General features: G+C 46.7%; 2 protein-coding genes across 8 annotated transcripts in view; one reads left to right on the top strand and one right to left on the bottom strand.

Annotated features, from left to right (window-relative positions):
* Window positions 1-12,611, bottom strand: part of LOC119448925 (uncharacterized) — a 349,207-nt gene extending 336,596 nt beyond the window's left edge. For 3 of the 7 annotated variants that reach the window (XM_049666110.1, XM_049666108.1, XM_049666111.1), the window contains exons 1-3: window positions 11,862-12,041; window positions 9,649-9,791; window positions 9,466-9,548 (exon numbers count right to left, since the gene is read on the bottom strand). In XM_049666110.1, the coding sequence (XP_049522067.1) occupies window positions 9,466-9,548; window positions 9,649-9,791; window positions 11,862-12,014 (379 nt within the window). In that variant the 5' untranslated portion in view covers window positions 12,015-12,041. Of the gene's footprint in view, window positions 1-9,465; window positions 9,549-9,648; window positions 9,792-11,861; window positions 12,042-12,550 lie in introns of those variants that run through there. The other 4 variants (XM_037714164.2, XM_049666112.1, XR_007466501.1 and 1 more) reach the window with 3 other exon arrangements.
* Window positions 1-21,794, top strand: part of LOC119448927 (cytochrome P450 3A8) — a 381,638-nt gene that overhangs the window by 269,012 nt on the left and 90,832 nt on the right. The gene's annotated exons all lie outside the window — the stretch shown is intronic.

Raw genomic sequence — 21,794 nt, 5'->3', positions numbered from 1 at the left:
AACTGGCTTCGCGCTATCCCGTTAATATTCGGGCATGTTTAACAATGCTCCAACTCTTGGGAGCCATTCAGGCTCTGGGGTTTGAAACTGATACACAGTAATAATTCTATTAATGCTTTCCTTGAAATATAGCCGTATCGGTTTCGCTTCTATGTCAGCGTTCCGCACTGCCATCCTAGATCGCCAAATGCTGTGCAGGCCCAGGAGCATAATGAGGTCAAATGGAATACCATCCTCATTTTCAACTGGCAAAAATCGTATACCGAATGAGTCCACAGGTAGGTCTTTCTTGAGAGTACGTTGCAAGATGTCCCAGAAGAAAAATGCTTCCCTACAGTCTAGGAATACATGCTCGATCGTTTCTGGCTTCCGACAAATGAAACAGTGAGTCCCCCAAGGTACAAAAAATCCCTTTTCTTCCAAATAAGTTTTCACATCTAATGTATTTGTATGCAATTTGAAGAAAAATGTTTTAACTCCTCCTGGTACACTCATGCTTTTCACTCGTTTGAGAACGTTTGCCCATGGTCCGGCACATCATTGTGATCTATACAGAGGAACTGGTAAGACAATGTCACACAGATCCTTGTATAGTTTTTTCCGCGACACAGTCCAAAGATAGTCCAACGAAAAACGAGCCTGCAGGAAAATACATGACAGGTAGACCTCTTTTAGGTATCAACCCAGGCCTCCCGGCATACTTTCCGACGTGACTACAAAGTTTGGTAATACTCTTCCTAGTCTAACTTGACAAACAGTTCGTAAAAAAGGGTCTGGTACATCGCGAAAAAACATGAATCGGTTTACTAACTGCCTTATTGCGCCACAAACGCATTCGCAGAGAGCTACACAGACGCGCCTTATATATCTAACACTCCTCCGTGTACCCGCGCTCTTGCTCGGGGCGGTGCCGCCGCCTATGAGCAGAAAAGAGAAGTACTGCATTATGACACTAAAGCCCGGGATACATGGAGCGAACTTTCTCGACGAACTTCACGCGTCAAGTAACGACGCGGCGACACGACGCAGGATGTTTGCTGTGTTGCAATACATGCGGCGAACGCCGCCGCGCGTTGGCCGCCGTGTTGGCGGCGGTCCCGGCCGCCCGCTTCGAACTGAATTTGGCGTTGTCCTTGTAGAATTCACTTAGTTGGAAGCAAATGACTGCGTAAACGGCTTTCGCTTAGTCTCAGGCCGCTTCGACGACAGAGTATTATGGATAACCTTGAGTAGTTTTCGAGATCGCTTCTCGTTTCGAACGCGTCTAAGCCTAGCGAAAGAAATATCCGATGCCAACGCCATCTATCGGGGAAGTCGGGAGATAGGCATGACGACAGCATGTGGCCTCTGAGATCAGAAGATTTCTGTTGAAGGTTGTTGTAGAGAGCTTGCACTGCTTGTCTGTTTCCTCGCAGATCAGCGGATATGGGATGTACAAATACAACGCGATTCCTGAGAGATCATACTAGGAACTACTCAATCGGTGCAGAGACATGCAGACACGGCAACACCAACGCGATTGCAGACGACGCGAAAAGGCGCGCGCGCGCGAAACACCAGCATGCATTGCGACCGGAACTAGTGCCTCCTGATTGGCTGTCGTCCACCGCTGCGCGCTAGACGCTTCCGGCGGCGGCGTTCGCCCGACGAAAATGTTTGGACAGGCAGATCGGCTGCGGACGGCAAATTTCTTGACGCCGGCCGTCGGACGTTCGCCGCCCGACGAAGTTCTTCGCTCGGACGCCGGTTATTCGCTCCATGTATTCCGGCCTTAACGCGCACCGACAGTGAACGCTTCGGTGGTCTCAGTACTACGACGCCTCGATGCCAGCATTCGAAGGGACGCTGGCATCAAGAAGCACTACCAACGCCACCTAGGTGGCGTTCACCGTACTCAGCACAGCGGAGCGTGGCCTCCGCAATTAGCTCTGAAAATGTTTCTGAAGTTGATCGCGGAGGCTGCAATTACGACGCGCTGTACGCGCTGATTTGACTCGGTGACGATTCAGTTACGTGCTTTGTCTTGCGCGTTGTATTAGTGTGTCAGTTACGTGCTTCGTCTTTCGCGTTGTGCTAGCGTGTGCAGCGTAGTGCAGCTTCCATATGCACGACGGTTGCTCATGGTCATCGACGTTGGTAGTCGTGATGGAGGAGACGTGCCACCAGGCGTCAGCGTGGGTGCATCAACGCCTAAGGGCGCTTTAGCCACAAAACACCAATAGACATTATATATCAATGTGCAATAAACATTACACTACTTCTGTGAAGACACGTTTCACTTTCGTGTTCTATACCGATTCCTATATAAGAGGGATCAACCACATTTTTTTTGCACCCCCCCCCCCCCACTCACCCACCCTTTTCTCTCGTCGCTTCGCGCTGCCATATTTCAAGAAACCGGTGCTACTTTCACACTTTCATTCCTGGGCGGTTCCGTTTGGGTTGGTAATTTACAGCAAATCATGTCTGCATATGGAAAAAAACTGTCACGGTGTTTGTCAAGGCCTTGACACTCTGTGAGGTTTTGGGCGCGAATGTGGCGGCCGCATTCTAAAACAACAAATGCGCAACAAATGCGCAACAAATGCGGCAGCCGCATTTTAGATGAAGGCGAAAATGCTCGAGGCCCGTTTACTTAGATTTAGGTGCACGTTAAAGTCCCCAGGTGGTCGAAATTTCCGGTATACATTTCCGCCGCTTCCCTTCAGGTGCCGGTTAGGCCGCGTTCGCGTAGGAACTTGGTCTCGAAGCTCTCGGAAGCGGCAAAATCTTGCAAAAATCCGCCCGCCTAGGCGGCAAAACAGGCAGAAAAACAGGCGGCGAGCCAAATTGGTCTCGGACCGATTTTTTCGCCATGGCGAAGCGGAAACGCGGCGGAAAGTCGTTCTGCTCGACCGGAAGCTACACTAGCATGTAAACTTCGGGTCGTAACATTGAACATGGCACCAAAAGTGTAGGCTGTAATGCTGATCGACGCGATCAAGAACCACCCCTTGCTCTACGACAAGAGTGGCACTCAAAAGTACTGTCAGCAATACTCGCGATAGTATTCAACGTCGCGTGACCGGAGGTGCGGCAACGAAGCCTTGGCGTGACCCAACTTCTTACACTTTACCAAAGCCAGGCGAACCCACCACTGCTGTTTCCGAGGTTTTCTTGTCTTCCGTTTATTCATTGTCCATGTCTAGAAAACAAGTAGGTAGAAGTATAAAAGCCATTTCTTCTTCCACTTCCATGACAGACAATAGTTAGGCAGATTCCTCGTTGGCGCTCCATAATTCTCCTCGCACGTGCACGGTATGTTGCAGAAGTCGCGGGGTGCTTTTCTCGTCGCGACGATAGATTGGGAGCATACGTCTCACGTAGGACGCGCAGGCTTCGGCGAGCCTCAACACAAGGGCCAGCCCGGGTTTTAGCTTTGGTGTTCCCGTTGCCGCTTTCGTGTCCTGGAGGCGCCGACAATAATACGAAATGATGAAATGTTATTACAACTTGTAAATAAAAGCTATTAAAGAAATATAATCACGCCTACGCAGCAACCTGTGACACAGCGCTACCGCGCCCGTCTGAGGAGAATTACAGAACGCCAACGAGGAACTTACTGAAGGTCGCAGATGACACGCGAAATTGTGCAAGATGATCACTTTTGATGACGGGTGGGTCAGTGAATAAACATACCGCTCGAAATAATGCGATAATGAGCGCCACCACGCCGACAAACGCACGCAGACTAGATGGATGTGGACGAAAGCGGCAGCGCGGCCGCGGTGGTAGCAAAACAAATTTGAACTTGGACATGCGCGGAAAACATTTTCCGGCCGCTTTGGCCTCTCCACCCGCTTGCCGCTTCCCAAATGTGAACGTAGCCATAGTCTGCAGCGCGAAACGTCTCTCGTTTGCGATTGCGCCCCTACGGAAGGCTGGTATATAGTTACTGTTGTGTTGCTGAATCCCAAACCAGCAATTACGAAAGGCTGGTAGTTGCTGTTGTGTTGTGGAATCCCAAACCAGCAATGTACACACGAAAGGGTTGATGCCAGCAGTGAAATTCCACCGACTCGCAACAGAATGCACGAAACAGACAGCCGACAAGCACGGATTACTGCTGTGCGCAGTACAGCGTAAGTAAACTCTTGTTGCAGGCGCTGACAGTTCTCGTCGGAGTTCACGCGTCCTGAGAAATTGATTATGTGCACTATACACTGAACAAAACCGGAGTTCATTCCTGCATTACTAGTACACCAATCAGTCGAGATTCGGTGAGGTACAAGGCCACTTCCTGTTTGCACCGGCCTAAGTGAAGCAGAAATGACTCGCACGCACTACTTAAAATGCGTACACATGCCATAACTATGCAGTGCGGTGAAATATTCTGTAAAATTCTGAATATGTTGACGTAAAGGCAAATTACGGCTGCACGCTCGCACACAGCGGAAGACACAGCGGCCCATGCACTTGCCGCATGGAAATGCAAGGCGACGAAAGCTTCGTAAAAAAAAAAAAAAAGCATTACTCGTTTTTGCGCGTATTTAAGTTTTCTAGCGCAAAGACGCAGCGAACAAGCTATTGCTATGGGAGTAGGTATAGCCTGGTAACACGTGCATTTTCACATGTATAGCCGTCCTTGACCTGTGAAACGCACTTCGCCCCGACGAGGACGCCGCCATCTACGCTTAACGGAGATTAACAATTAATGATGTCTTCTCCGATCGGGCGGGTCGTCTCAATGATGCGTTTTCGAAGAGTGGTCCATTCAGTGGCGCGATGAGAGACGGTTGCTCCAAACACCCACTGTACCTGTCGTACTTACTGTATTTTACTGAGCTTACATTACTTTTTACTTAATTTCTTCACAAGCACACAGTGCCACGCACACACGCAAGGGGGGGGGGGGGGGGGGTCCCATGTCTTTGATATACATGCATAGAGTGTACTTACACTACCGATACTTATTATCGATCACGTCACGTAGTGGAAAGCAGACGCTTGCCCCCCCTGGTCGGGCCGATGAACCCCCCCCCCCGAAAAAAATTTCTGGCTACGCCCCTGCCTGTGGTTGGTGTTGGTAAAGAAAAAAGACGGTAGCTTACGTTTCTGTATTGACTGCCGCAAGTTAAATCAGGTAACAAAGAAAGACGTCTATCCGTTTCCACGCATCGACGATTCACTCGACAGGTTGCGCCCCGCACGCTATTTTTCCTCCATGGACTTACACAGCGGGTATTGGCAAATAGAAGTCGATGAGCGAGATCGGGAGAAAACTGCCTTCGTGACGCCCGATGGTCTCTATGAATTTAAGGTGCTACCTTTCGGTTTTTGTACAGCGCCAGCCACTTGTCGGCGTCTAATGGACACCGTACTTTCAGGTCTAAAGTGGCAAACGTGCTTGGTGTACCTCGACGATGTGATGTTTTTTTCCGGCTACATTTGAAGAGCATCTAGCCCGGCTACAGGCTGTTGTCCAAGCGGTACGCTCTGCTGGCCTCATGTTAAAGCCTGAAAAATGTCATTTTGGCTTTAACGAACTCGAATTCCTGGGCCACGTCGTCAGTAGTGAAGGTGTCCGGCCTGACCCAGAAAAATAGACGCTGCTACAAAATTCCCCACACCATCTAACACGAAGGCAGTGAGACGCTTCTTGGGCCTGTGCGCCTATTATGGCCGGTTTATTGCGGACTTTTCACGTATTGCCTCACAGTTGACGCGACTAACACGAGAGGATGTTCCCTTTGTTTGGGGTGAACGCGATCAAATGGCATTTAACGAATCACGTCAGCGTCTGCAAATGCCCCCAGTTCTGGCACACTTTGAACAGGACGCCCAGACAGCACTTCATACCGACGCGAGCAATGTAGGTCTGGGTGCCGTGCTGGTTATTGAATCTTGCTTCTTCGGTCGAAGGTTCATCCTTATCGCTGCCACCAGTTATTAGATCTGGTAGGCGTTGGTTGCGGGAGTTGGGGGACGTTGAGGCGGACTTGGGAGAAACAGGAGGGATTTATTTACATTATGTACAGTGATTAAAATACAAAATCTTGAACAGTCATAAAGTGATGGACGGCCGGCAGCATCTCGGACGCTGCGGCCCGTGGCAAGAAGAGCTCCCCTCTCCTCGATTTGTCGCTCTTTTAACCCCTTTGGTCTCTCGGGGTCTCGTCATTTTTGGCCAATCGTCGAGCCAGCTCAGGTGTCGTCATTTTCCTCCCCTGGTATTGGCCCGTGCAAGTGTCGTCATATTCGGCCAATGGGGACGCTCCGAGGGCTTCATTGTCCGATGGCTGATTTGCCTCCGGCTTTGCCTCCTCGCCTGGAAGCGCTCGGCTGAAGGAGACGGGATGTTCTCGGAACGGCCCAACAGAGCCGAAAAACCGCTTTGCACTTGACCAAGGCTTCCTTCCTGGAACCGTGCCAGCCTCCCGTTCCACTTTTGGGAAGAGTCAAGCAGGGGGAGAGACAATAGCTCGACGTGCGGTGCGTGAGGTAGGAGTCGCCAACCTGTCTGACGGGTCCAGTAGCGTGGTTGACACGCCACGGTGCCCCATAATTGGAAGGCGACGACCTTTTTAAGGAGGTGGGGAAACTTGGGTGATTCCTGGAAAGGGTCCGTATCTAACATGGTGCAATGGCCAGACGGCTCCGAGAAAGTGATAGCCTACGCCAGCAGAACTCTTTTCCGCTCAGAAGAAAACTATTCCACTACGGAGAAAGAATGCCTCGCCGTTGTGTGGGCTGTTATTAAATTTCACCCTTATTTGTACGGTCGCCCATTCGCCGGCGTCAGTGACCACCATTCTCTGTGTTGGCTGACTAATTTAAGAGACCCCTATGGTCGATTGGCGCGCTGGATCCTCAGGCTTCAGGAGTTCAACAAGACCGTTGTATACAGGTCAGGGAAAAAGCATACCGACGCCGACTGCCTCTCTAGGTAACCTATGCAGCCTTCTGTCACCGAGGATCCGGACACAGACGCTGCATTTTCGGGAGTCGTCGATACATTTACCATTTCCCAGCAGCAGCACGATGACCCAGAACAGCTTCCGCTTATTGATTTCTTGGAAGGCCGAGGCAAAGACGTGCCTCAACTGTTTGGACGCAGCTTGGCGTCATTTTGTTTGAAGGACCATGTTCTCTATAAGAAGAACTTTTCTCCGACGGGCAGCACCTACTTACTGGTCGTGCCTGCTTCGCTTCGCAATGAAGTTCTCACAGCGTGTCATGATGAGGGCACCTCAGGTCATCTGGGCTCCACACGAACATTGTCCCGACTGCGGCGGAAGTATTATTGGCCGAAGCTCCCAGCCGATGTTAAACATCATGTACGCACTTTTCCAGACTGCCAAAGACGCAAAGCACCACCCGACAAGCCAGCTGGTCTCCTACATCCTGTAGAAGTACCGGGAACGCCCTTTGCCAAAATTGGCATGAATTTTCTTGGACCGTTTCCAACTTCAACTACAGGGAACAGGTGGATTATTGTCGCCACTGACTACCTTACCCGCTATGCGGAGACAAATGCTACCCAGTGCGGAACAGCAGCTGAAGCAGTCCGATTTTTCGTCGAAAACGTCTTGCTTAGGCACGGTGCCCCAACGGTTGTAATTACTGACAGAGGAACCGTGTTCACGGCCGAACCTTTAGAAGCAGTTCTCAAACTCAGCGGCACAGCCCACCGGAAAACGACAGCCTATCATCCCCAGACGAATGGACTAACGGAGCATTTGAACAAGACACTCGCAGTCATGCTTCGCATGTACGTCAACGTGGACCATAAGAACTGGGAGGAGATTTTACCTTATGTAACCTTCGCATATAACACCGCTCAAAAGGAAACGACTCGTATGACGCCATTCAGCTTGGTACACGGTCGCGAAGCCACGACAGCTTTGGATGCAATGCTGCCCCACGAGTGCGACGACATCCATGCAGATGCTGAAGAATTTGGTCAATGTGCCGAAGCCATACAGCTTGCACGTGTACGCATCCACCACCAGCAAGACCAGGACGCAATGCGGTACAATCGTCAGCTCAAATTCGTCGGCTACAGAACCGCCGAGAGAGTGTGGGTTGGGATACCCATTCGGCGTAGGGGACTTTCTGAAAAACTACTAAGGCGATATTTTGGTCCATACACAGTTATCCGACGACTGAACTACTTGAATTACGAGGTCATGCCCGATGGTGAAGCTTGTTCGCGGCGCCGCAAGCAACCTTCCGAAGTGGTGCATGTGGTGCGCATGAAGCCGTACTTTCTCAAGTGACTCGCGTTTTAGTGTCTCGTACAGCATACGACGTTGCACATCGGGACGATGCTTCCCTTTGGAGGCAGGCAAATGCCGCGTGTCTAGTGCGGCAATGACGACGACGAAAAAGCATAACGACACTCATGAAAAACAGAGAGCAAGAAGAAGAAGAAGCAGTGACTAGCGCGCGGTATTAAAAACTGTCCGTTCTTGTTACTGCCTCTGCCGACAAGTGCCTTTCGTTTGTTCCTCGAGCTTCCGAAGTCGCGACATATATACTGTATCTGTCTTTCGAAGAAAGTTGTTAGTAGCGCCTGTGACCTGTGTCTGTGTGTTTTCGCTTGTGACTATGCCTTTGGGCTATATGATGTCGTTAAGCTCTAAGGAGCGTAGACTATTACAAACTTGTTAAAACACATACACACTGGGGAGAATGATGCCAGAATTTTTACGTCCTCATTGGGTTTATTGAGTTTCCTGAGAAAATGTTGTGTTTAAGTCGTTAAAACAAACTTGCTGTGCAATCTCGTTTATTTGTTACTTTGTAATACTTGTGCTTCACTACTTCTCGGTTCTCACACGACGTGTTACGAATGTGTTGCGTCTTTATTTCTATTTTCATTTTAATTGATTCCTTTATTGAGTTTTGTCTTTCATTTCTTAGCATATATTGTTTGTGAATATTTAAAAAATTGCTTCTTATGTTATTTATGTCCAAGATGTGCACTCTTATTTTCACTTTAGTTTTTGTAGTCGTTTTTTACTGTAATTTGTGTATGTGCTCAGCAGGCAGCGCAGCAACTGCCTTGTCCCAGCCACAAGCGATTAGCACTTCCGCGGCCACGAATACTACTGTGTATTTTATTGAAATAAAAGTGCACGTACGGGTATGTATGTATGTATGTATGTATGTATGTATGTATGTATGTATGTATGTATGTATGTATGTATGTATGTATGTATGTATGTATGTATGTATGTATGTATGTATGTATGTATGTGTTTCAGACGGTTCAGTTGGGTCAATGTGCAACTCGGTATGTATGTATGTATGTATGTATGTATGTATGTATGTATGTATGTATGTATGTATGTATGTATGTATGTATGTATGTATGTATGTATGTATGTATGTATGTAGGTATGTATGTAGGTATGTACTTCTATAGCTAGCTTTTGTTTTGTCTTGGCTACCAAGCATTATTTTCGCAAAATGTTTCCTTACCTCTTGTGGTCTTGAAATTTACAGCGTTGGGTGTCGTATGTTGTCCGGTTGTTATTATACTCAGTCGTGTGATAAATGTGTTGCTGCGCACAAAAATCACTATGTGAATAAACATTAGAACACTCCTAGAAGTACTGAGTTCCGACAAGCTGCACGATGGAGAAGATACGTGCTCGTACTTACAGTACTCGTTGAGGGTATATGTAGGATACATTGTACAAGAACGCGTTGCCTATTTGCTGATGTCTAGCCATTGAGAAGCACGATGCAATGGCCAAGGAGGCTGTCTTGCTCTTTGCATACAGCGTTTCTCGAATTCCAATCATCTGAAAAGAGTGATAAAATGAAACAGCATTTTAGCTTTCTTTTTACAATATTATTGTGTCTGATTGTATATCGTCATAAAGTTTATTAGGTCGAGCGGTAGCTCAACATGACGCCAGTACACACAAGAAATAATCGCGCTGAATAAGCAGCACCAAAGGGATCGGGCAAAGAATAGAAGCCCCAACATGCTGACGAAGGAGCTTCACTTTTTAAGGTGCTTATCACTCGTTGATTGTCCGTACCCCAGTGGTTATCCGTCTAGCCGCGATCAAGCTCATGGTGTCCTTAGTTTTCTGAAAGAAACTAACATGGCCGCCTTGTTTGCAGAATTTTTCTTTTTTTTTTGTTAGCGAGTGCCAAGATCTCGGACATGATTTCTTCTATTCTTTAACATTCACTTAGCAGCATGACCTGCCGTGACTGCCCACCTTCTATTTTTTGTCATTATTTTGCTTTATTCCTTTAAGTTTGTGCGTTTTCCTCTTTCCTACTCTTCTTGCTATCTTGTATTTCTCTGCTTCTGTCCCCTCCTTTCTGGAGATTATGCAGGCGTTGTTCCCTTTTCATTGGCTGTTGCCAGCCTGCTACTTGCTTCCCTTTCCATTCTTTCAAGTGCATATGTGTTATCACCCATAATAATACTAATAAAGCTGCGCACACTGATTTTACAATAGTGGTACGCCTATTTCCAACACGTTTGACCCCTATGACATTTGTAGTTACTCCAGGGCAATGGGGTTAATTTTGCGCCGCTTGTAAAACGTTTTACAACTGTCTGGAGCACCTGGATGCGTAATTGATGGCAGAAGCCGCAATTAAGTCGAATACATTGAACTTTGGGTAAGCATAAGCGACGATGTACCCTTTATTGTTCCAAATAAAAACTTCATGCAACTTACAGTTCCCGCGGGACATCGAGGAACAGTGTACAAGGGCTGTTAAAAGCTTCCGAGTAATTGCTAAAGAAACTTTTCCTTGATAATTTTCTTTAAATAAAGACGTTTATACTACCAAAGACTCTATTTGGCTCACACACATTTAAATTGGTACACAAATGTTCCTCGGCGTTTCCCCTATTTTTGCTAAATTTCATTTTGCCGCCATTTGCAGTTATGCCAGGGCAGCGAGCTAACTTTTTCAACGCTTGTAAAAACACTCGTAAGGCTCCAAAGCAAGCGCATGAGTATTCGAAATGCTGTAAGTGGCCTGAGCAACTGGAACTTCACCGCCATTTTACGCATACCGTGCCCTTTATTTTCGCCAAATATAAACAAGAATCCTTGCTTAGTTTAGCGCAAATACCACTGAAACTAATTACTTAAGTTATATTAAGCACGAAAATAAGGGGAGAAAGCAGCATTTATTTCGAATGCTTGTAATTAGGCAACCAACGTAAAAGTCATGCCATTTATTATACTTAACGCGCCCGCTATTCTTATTGAATTTGAGCTCAGTGACTTGCGCATTTGTTTTAGGACTCTGGGAAACGTTACGCATAACGGCATTATTACACTCTGGAAAATTTGTATAGATAATTTTGTACAAAGGCTGTTTTTCCCCTACTGAAAATAAACACTTATCGCTCGTCACTCCCAACATGCTCTTTACTTCAATGAAATAAAAACGACGTGCCTGGTACTGTTCGCCAAAGAAACCGGGAAAAACAACTTTATGCCACGTATAACCCATTCAAATTAGGACATAGCGAGGAGTGAGGAAATTTTTTCAAAGCGTGTAAATAAACCACCCACTTTGATGCACATTATCCGTAACGTTGTCCCCATTCTCTTCAACTATGAAACTGCTGCCATCCTTGGTGCTCCCAGGGAAGCGTAGGAACTTTCTAACTGTATTATATAACGCATATAAGCCGGCTGAAAAGTATATTTTAGCAATTTTCATACAGCCCTTCAATAACACACGTACACTTCAAACTTTGTACACCTAACTCCCTTAATACTAACATTTCCCCAGAATACAAACTTTGTGACTGCTCTACTTTCGTTTTCTGAAAACTGCGAAAATAGCATATAACCTTTTCACCACTTCTAGTCGCACTACCAACTTACGCTGTAATATAAGCGCACGACCAACACGCATATTAGGCGACTTACATCTCGAGCATGCTGCCTAGCGAAGTGTTGTGGGTTATCTTCGTAGTGTTGCGTCGATACACTGCTAGTCAGAACAATGATGCATAGGCAGACGGTAACGGGGGCCATTTCTGGCTCGTATCTTTACGAATTTTGCAGTAGAATGCTTCTGCCAGAGCATGCCTGCAGTCTTATAGAACAGCTGGATGCCTACGTCACAGAGACTATAAGGCGAGAGTTTTGCTACACAACTTGTGAATTTGATTTCTGCACTACAGACAATATCGACCATTTTTCTGTTTTGGAAGCACGCGTATGGAAATAATGCACAATACAATAATAAATTTCAAGATTGCTTAGTCGGTCAGGTAAGAACATAGGGATATTTTATCTTTTTGCTTAGCTGAGAGGTTCTGTGCTTTAGAGTTGTTGAATTTAGAATACCATGCAGAGAACATTGTAAAATTTGAATAAGGTTTAGTTTGGTACTATTGTGCCAAAATAAACAATCGATTTCGTATGGGCAATATATGGCACTATTGTTAGTTGGGGATCAAGATCAAGTTTTTGAGATATGTGAAGGGAAAGTGTTTCTTAAGCACATAAATATGTAACGGCTTGTGGGTAAAAGGTACCTTAGGCTGGCAATATTGTTTTACAAATACCTAATAAGAAAAAGTATAGAAAATTTGAAGCATGGAGCAGACAGTGGAAGCATGAAAATTCGAAGGCGCTTGCTTTACACTTATATCAGCATGGCGTTATTTTATGATATCGCACAAACACTGGCTTTTGTTTAAACTAGCACATGACTAAATCTCCTGACAGGTGAATTCATATTATTGCGATAGCAATTATATGGACACTTCAACCGGATTTCTGCCGTCGGCGTCGCCGTCGTCGTCGCCGTCGCCGTGAGGTTCCCTATAGATAAAATCTTCGCCGCGTGCCGTATGCCCGAGCGGAAGCGTGCGGGGACGCGCGCTATCACGGAGAGCGAACGCACTCAAAGCTCCCACGCGCAAGCAAGGAAGCGGGAAGCCAGCGCCGGAGGGAGCGGGGGGGGGGGGGGGCGCACTTCCACTCTGCCAACAACCGCGCTCGTCGCTCGCTCGCACCGTCTCTTATCTCCACACGGCTCTGACCTTTATGCGCCGCGTGTATTCGCCGCTCAGTTCCCGTTGAAGCGATAGACCGCACGTACCTTCGCCGCTGCGGCGTATCCGCTTGCTGCCAGAGTTTTGACGGTCGTTGTCTGCAGTCATTCAGTGTGATCTATTCATGTTTGTTTGTGCGCGCTCACACCACGCTTGTTCATTCAGTTAGTAATAGTCGGGCCACATTTTCCAACGCCCGCTACACATGCAATGCTGCCCGGATCGGCAGTGCAGCGCTACAGGTGTGTCCCTTCGCACGCGCTGCCCACGGGAAGCGCTTCTCATCAACACCACCGTTTCACACGCGCCTTCTCGTGGTCATCGAGTCTCTCTTCATGTCGGTCTACTTACGCCGCAGCACACCTGCTTACTTAATCAGCTCATGTTTACTACAATTCATATTGCTAGCAAAGCCGCTCACCTTACTTCGTATGACATTGCTGTGTTGCTATCGCATTCATTGCTTCGCCCTTAGGGCGAAACTGTGACATTTTTTGTTTGAGCGTAACCCCGAGAAAAGGTTACTGCCACTATCTGAATGACACTTATCCAAAACACCGCTGTGAAAACCCACCTGAACAAATAGCACCAGCGCCGTAGCCAAGGTGCCTTGCATTCTCTCACGTGCCTCGCAATAGCACTCATCTCAATAAATATTCAGCGTATATCGTAATATTTGAAAACTCACGACTTGGCCAAATTGTTGAAATACACATAAACGCTCGAAAGAACATTCAGTGTGCGTCACTACGCAATTGATACTGAGCTCCCACCCTTAAGACAATCGCAGTGCACTCCATCTTGGCGAACGGCAGAGTTACGACAACTGGCGTCATCTATAACGGGGATGAAGATAGCCCGGATATTGTCAGTCTCGAAACTACTGTCATTGTCAGCTCCAGTAGCCACATTTTGCTTCGTTTTCATGGTCCCGAGGTGGCGTATGGCCTCACATGCCAAGATCAGCACATGATATGCCTATGAACATACGTTCACATATGTTAGGGTAGCCTGCAAGAGTGAATTTGGCATACGAAATATGTAATGGATTGCATAAACGCTGCAACAGCGACACAGCTGCAAAGTGTGTATCTGCTCCAGCAAACCTGCAGCTACTTGGGTGTTGGCGCGAAGTATGCGCTGTGGTCTCGTTTCGCCTTCATCATCACAACTGGCACGGCTGGAATTCGGGCGAATTCGACGGTGCATGTCGGGACACAGTAAAAGGTTTAACAATGTAGGTAACCATTTGTGAGACAGATTTCTTCATACTTTGTATCACTTCAGAAGCACAGTGTTGTATACTTCTGAGCTTCTGTTTTGTTGGTTGGTTACCGAGAAATAACGGTACAGATGTGTGCCACTTCCTCCATTCTCGAACATTAGGCGTGGTACCAATCTGTACCACTGACCAAATGGCCCTTCTAAAAATTGAGCATTTGTTAACGTGCCACTTAATTTACCAAATGATAAGTTCACTCGTGCAGCCGTGCGAAACACGTTCCTCAGAGAAAAACTTGGAATCTTCTGGATAAGCAGTAAGTATAGTTGATAACCAACTGTACGAGTTCCTTTACCGGAGTGCCAGAGAATGGTGGCAGTTACCAACAAGTAGCACATACTTTCGCACTGCAACTGTCTATTGGCTTCTGGCAGTATTTCTTTGTGTCTGGGCTGTGACTGTAGATCCCGCATTTATGGTTCTTCAGAAACGTGTAGGCCCAGGATTGTCACCCAACCTTGCGATGTGATGACAATCTTCTGCCTCGCCTGTTCTACGGTAACTTTCTTTCATATTGTCACGATTAAAATGACTGACGAAAAATCGTAGCAGCACCCATTTCACGATCAATGTCGACGGTAATGCGTTAGCATTGAATCAGTATAGCGACAAACGTATTGCCACATTGGAAAGGAGGTGTGCATGAGGAGCATACTGCAGCGCGACTCCTGTTTTGCGCTTCCGTGAGAACACACCGCGCCACCTGAGCGTGGCCTCCGAATGCGTGGCGCCTAAGACACTCGTCATGTAGCAACCATGCTCCTCTCTCGTGTTTCTTTCTGGACATGCAACGCCATCTAGTGGCACTGTCGCGAAGTCGGCGCGTGGCGCAGTAGGGAGGACATGGACACTCGTGTCGCCCCTACTGTTCTTTTTTCTCTGTCTTTTTGCGGTGTGTAGCATGCATTTCGTCCAACTCACACAGACCTCAATTATTGCGTTAGCACTCCTAGGGTACTTCACGCACTTTCCGGCGGCTATCTATCTATCTATCTATCTATCTATCTATCTATCTATCTATCTATCTATCTATCTATCTATCTATCTATCTATCTATCTATCTATCTATCTATCTATCTATCTATCTATCTATCTAACCGTTCTGCCGCCTACCTGAGTGACTGGGTAGTCCGTGGTCGAATGGGTAGTGCATCGGGTTGCTCTGCTGAGGGAAGAATTCGAAACGAACAATCGGACCAACTTGGGTCGCTGAGTATGTAGTGATGTGTACACACGTGCGGCTCTTCAACGAACCTCTTTCATGCCGACATGCGCACAGGGTAGGTGCCACTGTTCGAAGAAATCCTTGACGCCTATTTGGAGCACTGGACATGTGCCACTCGGCCTGTGCTGTTCTTCAATGAACCAATTTGGTGCCAACTTGGGTCACTGGATATGTGTCAGTAGGTGTGCGCCGCATCTAAATGAACGTCTTTGGCGCAAATTTGGGCAACTACGTATTTACCAAGGGGAATGTGCCAGTATACAATGACGAAACAGATCCTTTAAATTTATCCCTTGCTGAGCGGAATCGAACCCCTTCGCAAGAGTTTCTCAAGGACAGCAACCCGACGCATTAGTAGGCTGCGCCGCAAGTGCACTGCCTGTATGCCACTTTCAAACACCTTTCGCGCCAACGCTTTAGCGAGCTGCGCCATGAATGCACTGCGTATGTGCCGCTTTTTACTGAACGTCTCACCAAGTTGGGTCGTTGAGTATGTATCACTGAGCATGCGGCAAACGAAGCAACAAACCTAAGCGATTGCAGTCACCGGCGCACCACGCTTCTCGTGTCGGAGGCCCCGCGTGTATTTCTCGGCAGAGCCACTAGATGGCGCGCCTGAGAGAGGAGCGCGGTTGCCGCATGATGCGTTTCTCAGCATTCCCACTCACGACCGCGCCACGCATTTCGGAGGCCACGCACAGGCTTCGCGGCGGCGGCACCAGATAGTGCCGCATGTTCTTAGGAAAACGTGAAAGTGGAATTACGTTGCACAACATGCCTCAAACAACACGTTTCGATGGCGGCAGTACGCTGTGTCGCTATATTGTTTCAATGCAAAACGCATTGCCCTGGGCAGTAGTCGTGAGATGGGTTCCACTGAATGTTTAATAGAGTTAAACTTTCCATGTTGTTCATATTGCTTTCGCCCTTGAACAAGATTCGTGCCTGTTTCAGACACGCAACATTTTGGTAGAGATGAGGGGTACAACAACTGGTCTGAGGATATTTCATAATTAGAGGCCGGACTTTTAGGCACTAAAGGTGGGGCTTAGGTGCCTAGAAGAGGCACCTAAAACCTTACGTTAGGCATCATTGGGGCCGAAAGAGTGACTAAGAATTGTTTACACACCGCGACTTCTTTTCGGTATTCGATGTTGATTCCGTATTTTTTGACCAAGTAGTGTAAAATATCACAGCCCAAACTTTCCTCCTTACAATACCATCAAGTGGAGCAAGCACCGGAAGCATGCAGAAAAGACTCGTATGCCAGGAAAGCCACTAAACGGTCAATGAGGGTACCTACAATTTGTGCCTAACGAATAAAGTGAACAAATGTTCACTTTGTAAAGTCATTTTGAAAGCTATCACAGTAAGAGATGATCATCATCCCTAAGTTCAAGCTTGTGCATTTTCCCCCTAACCCTTTGTATAACTTTATATAGCTTGTACAACATGAGAATAAGCGCGCAACGTCCCTACAGGTGCATGGAGCGTTCTTGTATTTCCGTATTTTTGAGGGCATCACGCTCTATGGGATTCGTAGGTGCTCCTTTGTGAGAGCCTCTGCAATTTCTTTGAGCCGTACAAACTGTATTTCTTGCTTAGCATATACTGCTATTTTGCACAAACTTTTTCGACAGCTTCTGCAATGCACTGGGACGAATTAACTATTGTTATGGCCCGGTAGCTGTGTCACGCCTCGTGAACTGGGGAAGTATTCTGTAAGCGTTTTTACGCGTCACCGTAAATGCCACCACTTTGCAGATTCGCGATGCAGGTGCTTGAAGCTCGACGATAAAAGTTGGCACAGCGGCAAGAATGAGGTCAGCGACACAGCTGTCACGGCGAATTATGGATGGCCTAGATAAGAATAGGCGAGCGCCGCTGTGGATGACGTCATTGGCACAGCTGGCGCGGTGCCAACTCGCACAGGTAGTGCAGCGTAGAGCGGATTGCTTCAGCGCCCGATATAGCTTGGCCAACATTGCACAAGCCTAGCCTAGATAGCACAAGGCCTACGCACTCTCATCTATGACGTCATGCTACCTGGCCCGACTTACATAGAATCTAATGGGGATGCTCCCGCGTAAGCAACAGTGATTTTGACATCACCGCTTTCGTCACGCCAGCCTTGGCAATGAAAATTTCGGGCTAGGTTGCATGACGTCATAGTTCGGAGTGCGTAGGCCTTGTGTTATCTAGGTGGTGTTGGCTCGGCGCTCGGAGAGGCCCGTAATTAGTTCTGTATCGGCGCTTGGAAAGAAGTGAGAGAAAGTACGCTCACGCTAAATACGGGTTCACTTCGATGAACGAGGGCATCTCTTTTATTCTATAGACACTTTTCACGACGATCCTGAACGCAGGCGCCGCCATCTTTGATCACATGGTGACGCATCTGTTGGTTGCCCCAACGGCATTCGTTGCACCAAGTTTACGTATACTATAGCATGTGCATGATGCCTGGGTGGCTTAGCAAACATGTTTCAGAGCATATTGTTGACAGTGACTAGGTAGAGGAGACGAAGCTTTGGCCACAGCTTCGGTGGACATGTAAACGTAGGACCTCATTACGCATTGTACAATCTTTTGGGTAGCTTATAAGGGGCTTGTATTAGAAGGAGTGCTAGAACTACATACCTAGCAGTCCAAACTTTTGGCTTCCGAAGTAAATCAGGACCAGTTTCTTTCCTCTTCGTTCTTTACTTTCCAGTCGCCTTGAAACAACAGCTGATCATGTTTGAGAAGGAGTAACGTTCCTCGCTGTGGTCATTATTTCATTGCTTATTTTCTACGAAATCGCTCGCGGATATGCTGAGCTGCGGTATGTTTGTTGTTGCTGTGCACCAAGCTTGGAACGTAGATATTCTGTACTTTCTTATAGCTTGTAGCACAGAAGTATGATCGAATGTTACTTTCTTACTCTTTGGATCGACACAAAAAGTTCATCTTCAAACATTTTTGAGTTGTCCGTGTAATCAGTCGCCTACGCTTCAGAGCAATGGTGCAAGAATATACACATTTACTTATTCTTGATACGTTAGCGATATAATGAGCGTAAGTTTGAGTGCGATTTGCGATTGATGTGTGATATATGCGAGAAATTTACCATCATGCGAAACAGCGCTGGTAAATTTGTCACAGTGTAACTAGAAATATACTGACTCTTGCCGGCGTTCTGAGGAAGAGGTCGTTTCCTTGGAGGTTAGTGACCAAACTCGGGTGGATGAGTGCAGAGTTTGATGTTTAAGGAAAGCCGTGCATCGCAAAAAGCCGGTAACACTGGGAATAATTGTGTAGCAGTGGTTGGTGAACTTGACCAACACGTTCATTCTATTTTTATGTGCGAAGCACCTTATGCACTCCGGCTGTCCGCGTCTCCTGTCGTAGTCATAGTAAAAATTTAAAAAAGTGCAGCAATAACGGAGTACAACATGTGTATTGCAATGAAATCTCTCGGATATTTAGAGTACAAAAGATGCGTAGATCTTTTTACAATGGTACACGCAACTTCAAATGCAATCAAAACATGGTGTGAATACTCACGTATTAAATACACACTACGAAAAATATTTTAACCAAAGTCAAACAGTGCAAAGTTATAGTTATGAAAGAAAAGGCGAATGCTCAAGAACATAATGTTAACAAGAATTAAGTCACGAATGAGTCTCGAATAGTAGAAAATGACATATAGCATAAATTTTCATAGAATTTAGTGTTTAAGCATTTGGGAAATACGTACACCAACATAGCGAAACCATAGTTTGTTATAGATCGAGGTAAGATATAAGTATGTCGTTTTCTTGTTTGATATGGCGCAATATGCGCGTTGAGTTTTACTATGCGATTAAGGAAGGAATTACCTTTTCCTATAGTTCTTTTGTGTAAAAACAGGCAAACCTGTACTCAAACGATTTATTTACACCAACAGTTATTTATTTCAGGCGTAGGTGAAGTGTTGGGGCATCGTATGAGGTATCAGCAACCGTCCAAAGTATTTTTTTCTGAAGAATAAATTATTTTTGAATATTCGAAACGGTTGTGTTGCCCCAGAGCTGAAAGCGGCAATTTAGGTATAAGTAAAATAAAACGCAGGATAAACTTAGCTTACTCTTGACGGGTAAACTATGCCTTCTGCGTGAAAAAATTCTAATAAAACTAGAGAGAGGGATGCAAGTTTTATTTTTGTCAGCGTCCTATGTCATAGTACCAAGAGAAGTAAATTCATCAACGTAATCAGTATTAATACTATTTAACACTGGAGGCGGTGGATTTGATATGTACTTGTTCTTCAGGTGAAAAATATTGCCTTTCCCTATTGCAAAAACCAGCGTCTTCCAGTGCCTTCCAGTGTCAAACCCGCGCGTTTTTTGACACTGGATGGCACTGGGGACGCTGGCGCACGCTGGGAGTCACTGGGAGTCACTGCGACACTGGTGAGGTCGCTGGAGAAGTGCTGGGTCACACTGGACGACGCTGGTTTCACTGCTATGATGCTGGGGCGCACTGGTGTGCACTGTACACGCGCTGGTTGTCGCGGGAGTTTGCTGGGTCGTACTGGAGACTGCGCTGCTTTCGTTTGTGCCGCACTGCCGGAGTATAGGCGCTGTTGAATATTAAATGCTTGATACAATTTTATGGCCATCTCCTGTCCAAAAAACAGACTCCTGTCCTAAATATAGCGCTATAAGTTGGGATCATAAATGTCTATTTCGTATCGGCGGAGCTGCAGCTTGGAATAAAGGTGCGTGATATGCTAGCTCATGCATATGCGACACTTGAGATCACTTTCGCTTTGTACATTTTCCTTTTGACTGTGCGGATAGCTGTATTCGTGAACGAAATTACGCAAACGCAGATAACGCTTCGTTTTCTAGTAGTTTGTACGCAACCGATGGCTGCGAGTTGTCGCAGTGTTGTACAGTCGACGCGAAACCCAGCAGCCGTTCAGACGCGTTCGAACGGACCTCAGGAAGCCTGCCGCTGATTGATATTATCGCACCGACAACAAAGGTGCGGCGATTCGTTCCTCTTCCACTTTCCCTGGTGTAATAAAAATAATAGTTAAAAGGTTCTGAAGCTCAAATACAAACATATGCGCATTCGCCAGGTACCCACACCGAGATCGTTTGCTTTCCCCGAAGGTTAGGCCTACCGTACCCGCCGAGTCCGTCTACACTCTATCGGCCCGTCTGGGCTGAGGAATCAACAAGTCTAACGAGGATAAATCACTCGGTAGTTCAGCTTTCCCATCCGTGTTTTTAAACAGAGTATTATTTCGTGTCTACAGTGTCAGCACAACAAACGATGAGCGCCGAGATGACGCGTTATAAACATACCTATATGTGCTGTCGCCGAAGGCTGCCAGCCGCATTAACCGACCGCTTCTCTGACGGAGATATGTGACTAAACATACGTGTCGATTGAAAAGCATTGTCGAGCTATGGAAATGTTGCATTACCTTTGCGCTAAGAACAAGAAACGGCTGTCAAAATCGGCAGTAACAGCCCGTACAATATCCCGGGTCGGTGGTTTATTTAGGGCTTTTTTCGTAGTTAATATACCAATCGCAAAAGCAAATCAGTGTTGCTGCACTTCCAGACATACTATGCAATACGGACAACTTTTTCGTTCTCATAGAGGCGTAAGCTTTAGTTGAAGGCGATATGAGCATCTACCATGGATGTGCGGGACGTCTGTGCAACGCTGCAACTGAGTCTGCGCGTTAACATGGCAGAATATGAATCATAATCACGATTCGGCGTGGCGTAGTAGTAAGATACTGGGATTGAGATCTGTAGGGCGGAGGTTTGAATCGTAGTAGGTTTTTTATTTTACGTTTTTTTTTCTTCTTTTTTTATTGCATTACAACGTACTCTGTTTCCTTTTGTATTCGAAAAAATATATAAGGTAGCCAGGCACCACGTATTTCTCGCTCTAGAGCTGCATTTCGCACCAGTACCCCGCGCCCAGCGCCTCCCAGTATGCCGCGCCTTGCCAGCGTCCCAGCATCCAGCGCGTGACACTGGGCCCATAATCAGGCATGGCACTGGGCACTGGATACTGGGTTTTGCAATAGGGTTGTTTAAACTTCGTTAATTATTAGTGAATTCCATAACGACCATTTCGACAATAATGAAAGAAACGGATTGACAGTGTCAGTTATTTTCAGAATGTTATCGGACGAAAAAAACAGGGATGTAGCATCTGCATACATAATGAATTTTGCCTCTTTAGTGATATTAGTA

Source organism: Dermacentor silvarum, chromosome 4 (assembly GCF_013339745.2).
Source record: "Dermacentor silvarum isolate Dsil-2018 chromosome 4, BIME_Dsil_1.4, whole genome shotgun sequence".
Taxonomy (NCBI): Eukaryota; Metazoa; Arthropoda; class Arachnida; order Ixodida; family Ixodidae; genus Dermacentor; species Dermacentor silvarum.
This window is presented reverse-complemented; position numbering and strand designations above follow the sequence as displayed.